General features: G+C 44.7%; 1 protein-coding gene across 7 annotated transcripts in view; it reads left to right on the top strand.

Annotated features, from left to right (window-relative positions):
- Positions 1–7,500, top strand: part of magi2a (membrane associated guanylate kinase, WW and PDZ domain containing 2a) — a 118,922-nt gene that overhangs the window by 79,091 nt on the left and 32,331 nt on the right. For all 7 annotated transcript variants that reach the window (XM_060890149.1, XM_060890147.1, XM_060890146.1 and 4 more), the window contains exons 9-10: positions 1,912–2,094; positions 6,175–6,723. In XM_060890149.1, the coding sequence (XP_060746132.1) occupies positions 1,912–2,094; positions 6,175–6,723 (732 nt within the window). The remainder of the gene's footprint in view (positions 1–1,911; positions 2,095–6,174; positions 6,724–7,500) is intronic.

The raw sequence follows: 7,500 nt of genomic DNA, 5'->3' as shown, positions 1-7,500 counted from the left end.
TGTATCTCAAGTGTATTATCTTTAAAAATGTAAGCTATACTCACAGAGATAAGTTGTTGAAATAGGTTGTCTGGTATGTTACGAGTTAAATATTTGAATAGAAGCTTTCAGCAGCCTTCGTTACGTCTTTTATAACAAACGCTACTGCGGTTAGCTTGAACTGCGATTGTAAACAAATCTGTTAAAACAAATCCGACCCTAATATTAAGCACATCAGCTAACTTTACAATAAAGGTAAATCCAAATCAATCCTTTTCATCCAATTCATTTGGAAATGAGTAAAAATTGTTATTGTTAGGTTTTTTTCTGTTTAAAAACTCACTCATGCCCCTTTTCCACCAAAAAGAACCGGGTGCTGGTTCAGAGCTAGTGCTGGTGCTGGTTCAAAGTTGGTTCCACTGGCGAACCTTCTAAGAACCGGTTTGCCTTTCCACCGGCTAAAGAGCCATCACAGAGCCGTGTCTGACGTCACTGTATACATGTCACGTGTCCCAGCAACTTTAGCGCAGCAGCGGCAAATACAAACACATCAACAATGGCGGATGTTACTTTACTGTTAATGCTCATGGCTTTGTGAACCTAAATTAGCATCCAAACGCGGCGAATCCAACGTGTACGTGCAGCTCCATGTAATCTGTATAAACGGAAGTTGTAATCGAGAAAGCACATAACGTTATTTTATCATTAACACAGTAAAAAGTTAGCCTTAGCATGTAGCTACTTACTATCGTGTGCTGATAATGTATCATATCGCGGTAAAGTAAAAGTGTATTAAACATTAGTATATTTAAGGTACATTATCAAATGCGCTAACAGTAGCCCCGCCCACAGCCCCTGACACAAGCGGTTCTTAAGTCTAGACCAGCCGCGTTTTGGTGCTACTTAAGAACCACTTTTCCTGGTTCAGAGCCGGTGCTTTGGCTGTCGAAAAAGAAAGAACTGGTTCTAAATTAGGCTCCGAACCAGCACTCAAACTGCCTCGGTGGAAAAGGGGCATCACTCATCTTCTACCGCTTATCCAAACTACCTCGGGTCACGGGGAGCCTGTGCCTATCTCAGGTGTCATCGGGCATCAAGGCAGGATACACCCTGGACGGAGTGCCAACCCATCACAGGGCACACACACACTCTCATTCACTCACACAATCACACACTATGGACAATTTTCCAGAGATGCCAATCAACCTACCATGCATGTCTTTGGACCGGGGGAGGAAACAGGAGTACCCGGAGGAAACCCTCGAGGCACGGGGAGAACATGCAAACTCCACACACACAAGGCGGAGGTGGGAATCGAACCCCCAACCTTGGAGGTGTGAGGCCAACGTGCTAACCACTAAGCCACCGTGCCCCCAGTTTAAAAACTATACAAATAATTTTATGACGTATTTAATTAGACGTATTTGTGCAAAAAATGACTGAAATGGATTCGCATGTGCCCTTTTTTTCTCAGCTCATTAAAAGTCCCTGAATGAAAGCATGGACTCGGAGACAGATCCGGAAAGAGACGTGGAGATAAAAAAAAGCCTGCTAATTACATTATATGAGGATGTAATGGAGCAGTGAGTGATCTCGGCTAATCGGCGTCATGCCGTTCTGTGAGTTTTGCTCCTTTACGGCTTGGGTTCGGTCCCGTGAAAGGAAATGTTTGTGCTGCTCACGCCTCCTCTGTGCACTTTCCTTGCTGTAGTTATGAATGTATAACTGAGGTATAAATTCAGGCAGTGAGACTCATACTGGAACAACAAGAAGCGTGTGTGTGTGTGTGTGAGAGAGTGCGTGTGTGTGTTCTCGCTGCTGATTTGTGTTCTACAAGTGCAGCTCTTCAGAGTTATAATATTGCTCTGGATGGCAGAGTTTGATTATGATTTATGTTGTTGGTGGTGTGTGTGTGTGTGTGCATGTGTGTAGAGAAGCCCCTGTTCACTCGAGATCCCACGCAGCTGAAGGGCAGGTTCCTCTCGACGACGCTGCAGAAAAGCACCATGGGATTTGGCTTCACAATCATCGGGGGAGACGAGCCAGACGAGTTCCTGCAGGTAAAGAGTGTGATTCCAGACGGCCCTGCTGCACAGGACGGAAAGATGGCTACAGGTACACACACACACGCGCACACACACGCACGCACACACACACGCACACACACGCACACACACGCACGCACACACACGCACACACACGCACGCACACACACACCACACACACACACTGGTTCATACACAAAACTTGTATTATCTTCCGCCATCCTGATTTTCCCATGTTCCAGGTGTCTTTCGGGCAGAGAAGGCGGAGCTTAATTTACATTTGAATGTCAATCTTATGACATCACCAGTTTTCCTGGCTCTTGTTTTTATTACTGAAGCTAATAATGAAGCCACATACAGTATATACTGCTTTTAACAAACTATAAACAACAGAAATGACGGTTATTTATTTTGGTTACATTCATATTTGTATTAATTGTGTGATTTTTAATCCCATGTTTAGATGAGCTACATGCAGTATTTTTATACAGTTGTGCACAGCTTGTGCTTAGCCAGCTTCTAAGTGTAAAATTCCCAAGCACACACTGAGTGTGAAAAGCCCAACACACACATACACACACACACACACACACCCTTACATGGTTCATCAGCAGCTCTGGCTGTAAGTCTGCTTTGTTCCTCTGGGCTCCTGTTGTGTTTCTGTTTATTTGCACCTGCATGTGCTATTAAGAGCTCACTAGATGCCTAATGAGCTGTTTAGGTGCATCATGGGAACACAGACATGTGTGTGTGTGTGTGTGTGTGTGTGTGTGTGTGTGTGTGTGTGTGTGTGTGAGAGAGAGAGAGAGATCGGCCAACCTGCAGCGCTGGCTTTCGTCCCTGTGTGTGACAGTCGGCTCTGTACATCTTTTTCAGCGCTCTGGGATCTGAGGAGCTCATGTTTCCAAAAGATGTTTAATTGCTTGTCCTCATTATTCCCAGTCGAACTTTAGAGTAGAAACTCATCTTTTATATGACTGGAGGATTCGACATCATGCAACAAAGGCGATTCTTTCAAATGGATTAAGTGTTTGTACTCTGTCTAGTGTGGTGTTTAAAACTTTGTTTACTGTTGTGTGGTGTTTAGGTGTTTGTTCCATGTGCAGTCTGGTGTTGAGGTGTTTGTATAATGTTTAGTGTGGGGTTGAGGTGTTTGTACCATGTCCAGTGTGGTGTTGAGGTGTTTGTACCGTGTGCAGCATGGTGTTGAGGTGTTTGTACCATGTCCAGTGTAGTGTTGAGGTGTTTGTACTGTGTGCAGCATGGTGTTGAGGTGTTTGTTCCATGTCCAGTGTGGTGTTGAGGTGTTTGTACCATGTCCAGTGTAGTGTTGAGGTGTTTGTACCGTGTGCAGCATGGTGTTGAGGTGTTTGTTCCATGTCCAGTGAGGGGTTTAGATGTTTGTACCATGTCCAGTGTGGTGTTGAGGTGTTTGTACCGTGTGCAGCATGGTGTTGAGGTGTTTGTACCATGTCCAGTGAGGGGTTTAGATGTTTGTACCATGTCCAGTGTGGTGTTGAGGTGTTTGTACCGTGTGCAGCATTGTGTTGAGGTGTTTGTACCATGTCCAGTGTGGTGTTGAGGTGTTTGTACCATGTCCAGTGTGGTGTTGAGAATTTGTATAATGTTTATTGTGGTGTTTTTATGACATTTGTACCACATGCAGTGTGGTGTTGAGGTGTTTGTACCATGTCCAGTGTGGTGTTGAGGTGTTTGTATAATGATCAGTGAGGGGTTTAGATGTTTGTATCACATGCAGTGTGGTGTTGAGGTGTTTGTACCATGTCCAGTGTGGTGTTGAGGTGTTGTATAATGGTCAGTGAGGGGTTTAGATGTTTGTACCACACGCATTGCGGCGTTGAGGTGTTTATATAATGTTTACTGTGGTGTTTATGGCTAATGTGGTGTTTACATGCACAAGGCTCTGGCTGTCAGTTTGGCTTTCATATAAACCCACATGACAGGATGCAGGAGAGATGATGGATGATATTAGAGATCCATTACACAGGTAATAGATGGCAGAGTTTGATTGAATGCCTCTCTTTGGATTTGAATTCTTTCTTTTCATTTCCATCCACATCCAACTAGTAGATTTCTCTGTCAGCATTGGGATTAACAGATACTGTGATTAATGATGGTATTTAGTTACTGTGCTATGGTTTTTAGGGCCGTCATGGTAACTGTAATAATCATAAACACAAAAGAGTTTGTTTTAAACAATACAAATTAAAGCTATTTCAGTGTGATACAATATTATAAAGATTAATTTCCATTTAAGAAATTAGCATAAACTTTTATGAATAAAAGGCTGCTACTTCTTCTTCTTCTTCACTGGGATTAATATGTACAGAGGCCACGTCTCCTTCATTGAGCATGATAGCCATAAAAGCCATGCCTTTTTCACTGAGACTGACCGACACAAAGGCCACGCCTCCTTTACTAAGACTGACTGATAGAGCTGTTACGCCTTCTTCAATGAACCTTTTATATATTAAGGCAAAACTTTCTTCACTTGATGTACAGACACAAAGGCCACACCTCCTTCATTGAGACTGACTGACACAAAGGCCACACCTCCTTTACTGTGACTGACTGACACAAAGGCCACACCTACATTACTGAGACTGACAGACACAAAGGCCACACCTCCTTCATTGAGACTGACAGACACAAAGGCCACACCTCCTTCATTGACACTGACTGACACAAAGGCCACACCTCCTTCATTGAGACTGACAGACACAAAGGCCACACCTCCTTTACTGTGACTGACTGACACAAAGACCACTCCTCCTTTACTGTGACTGACTGACACAAAGGCCACACCTACTTTACTGAGACTGACAGACACAAAGGCCACACCTCCTTCATTGAGACTGACAGACACAAAGGCCACACCTCCTTCATTGACACTGACTGACACAAAGGCCACACCTCCTTCATTGAGACTGACTGACACAAAGGCCACACCTCCTTCATTGAGACTGACAGACACAAAGGCCACACCTCCTTCATTGAGACTGACAGACACAAAGGCCACACCTACTTTACTGAGACTGACAGACACAAAGGCCACACCTCCTTCATTGACACTGACTGACACAAAGGCCACACCTCCTTCAGTGAGACTGACAGACACAAAGGCCACACCTCCTTCATTGAGACTGACTGACACAAAGGCCACACCTCCTTTACTGTGACTGACAGACACAAAGGCCACACCTCCTTCAGTGAGACTGACAGACAAAAGGCCACACCTCCTTCATTGAGACTGACAGACACAAAGGCCACACCTCCTTCAGTGAGACTGACAGACACAAAGGCCACACCTCCTTCATTGAGACTGACAGACACAAAGGCCACACCTCCTTCATTGAGACTGACTGACACAAAGGCCACACCTCCTTCATTGAGACTGACTGACACAAAGGCCACACCTCCTTCAGTGAGACTGACAGACACAAAGGCCACACCTCCTTCATTGAGACTGACAGACACAAAGGCCACACCTCCTTCAGTGAGACTGACAGACACAAAGGCCACACCTCCTTCATTGAGACTGACTGACACAAAGGCCACACCTCCTTCAGTGAGACTGACAGACACAAAGGCCACACCTACTTTACTGAGACTGACAGACACAAAGGCCACACCTACTTTACTGAGACTGATAGACACAAAGGCCACACCTCCTTCATTGAGACTGACCGACACAAAGGCCACACCTCCTTCACTGAGACTGACAGACACAAAGGCCACACCTCCTTTACTGAGACTGACTGAAAATAGTTGACTGTTCCTCAAAGCTCAAAGAGAGCTGTTTATATATCATTTGTTTTCCACAATGGTGTGATGTTATTGATCAAGCCAACGGGGCTTGAAGGCAAATGACGATCCTGTTTAACGAGACTAATTAAAATTCCTGAACATCACGCAACAGCCGTGAGGGGTGAGACTCGTCGATGGAAGTGTTCCATATTGAATAGAATCACACACTTGGCTTTGAGGGCAGACTTTTGACACCTCCTCTGTTTGCTGTGTTACATAATAATGCCTTCATACAAGTCCCTGTTAATTAGTCATTACTACAGAAATGATAAGGCAATGCAGGAATTATTCTACAACTTTATTTATGTCTCTTTATGTTTAGGTGATGTGATCGTCTACATAAATGAGGTGTGTGTTCTCGGGACAACTCACGCAGATGTGGTGAAGCTATTCCAGTCAGTACCCATCGGGCAGAGCGTGACCCTGGCACTTTGCCGTGGATACCCTTTACCCTATGACGCAGAGGATTCGGGCAACACCATAATCTCTACATTGGGCCTTATAGGAGACCGCCCCTTGCTGCTGAATGGTCGCAACTGCACCACGTACGACACATATATGGAGTACTTAAGCCGCACCGCGCACTTCCTGGATGACGGTGTCTCTGTGGCATCATCGGGGACAGAGCTGATCGCAGTCACCATCGTGAAGGGGTCGGACGGGTTTGGCTTCACTGTAGCAGACAGCGATGGAGGTCAGAGGGTGAAGCAGGTGCTAGAGCCTCAGCGCTGCCCAGTTCTGTGTGAAGGAGACCTCATCGTGGAGATCAACCAGCGTCCAGCCCTTACGCTTTCTCACACGCGGGTAGTGGAATTGCTGAAGGAGTGTGCAGTCGGAGCCGAGGCCACGCTGCTCGTGCAGAGAGAGAGAGGTAAGTGATGTGTGCTGAACTCTAGGTTTGATTTTGTTGCCTTGAAGCTCAGTATGCTGCTAAAGTTTGTATGACTGCCTTAAATCTAGATCAAAACGGCGAATATATTCAAGCGTTCACTGCACGCATGTAATCCTGCTTCATTAATCCTGCTTCAAAATCAAGGTTGATTGGTCAGTTGGTCCGGTTGCTCCTGACATTTTGCTGAGTCATAACTCTCCGAGAGCCTCAAGTCGTGTTTCAGACACGGACTCTGTTTAGTATTCCCTAAACGTCACAGTGCAGTGATTAGCAAAGGCACAAAGCCTGTAAAAATAGATAGTGACGCACACACTAGTCGTTTTGACGGTGTATTAATATCCTCCAGCTTTATTTCCTCAGCGGGAGTCTTTCATGGCAAGAAGACTTATAATGCTCTAAAGAGATACGACGCAGCTATAAGTTGGTATCTGTAATTCAAAGACATGTCCATGTCTCAAGTACAAGTATATTATAGATAGAATTGTAAAGATATTTTATGTCAGTGACGTTTCCTTAATTATGTTTACAACCATTAAGTAAATGCTTTAAGAACGTAAACATACACAAGACTGTAATTACTCTTGGTTAGTCCTACTGTTTATGGCTCTGAATCTTTTTTACTCCCAGTCTTAAGGGCTTTAACTCTTGATTTAAACAAATGCTTAGGATGATAAATCCCAGTATCAGTGCTCTTAGATAGTCCTGGTCAGTACAGGTCCCAGTCTTGGTTATATCTGGCTGTCAAAGCTATAATTC

Source organism: Tachysurus vachellii, chromosome 16 (assembly GCF_030014155.1).
Source record: "Tachysurus vachellii isolate PV-2020 chromosome 16, HZAU_Pvac_v1, whole genome shotgun sequence".
In the NCBI taxonomy this organism is placed as follows: Eukaryota; Metazoa; Chordata; class Actinopteri; order Siluriformes; family Bagridae; genus Tachysurus; species Tachysurus vachellii.
This window is presented reverse-complemented; position numbering and strand designations above follow the sequence as displayed.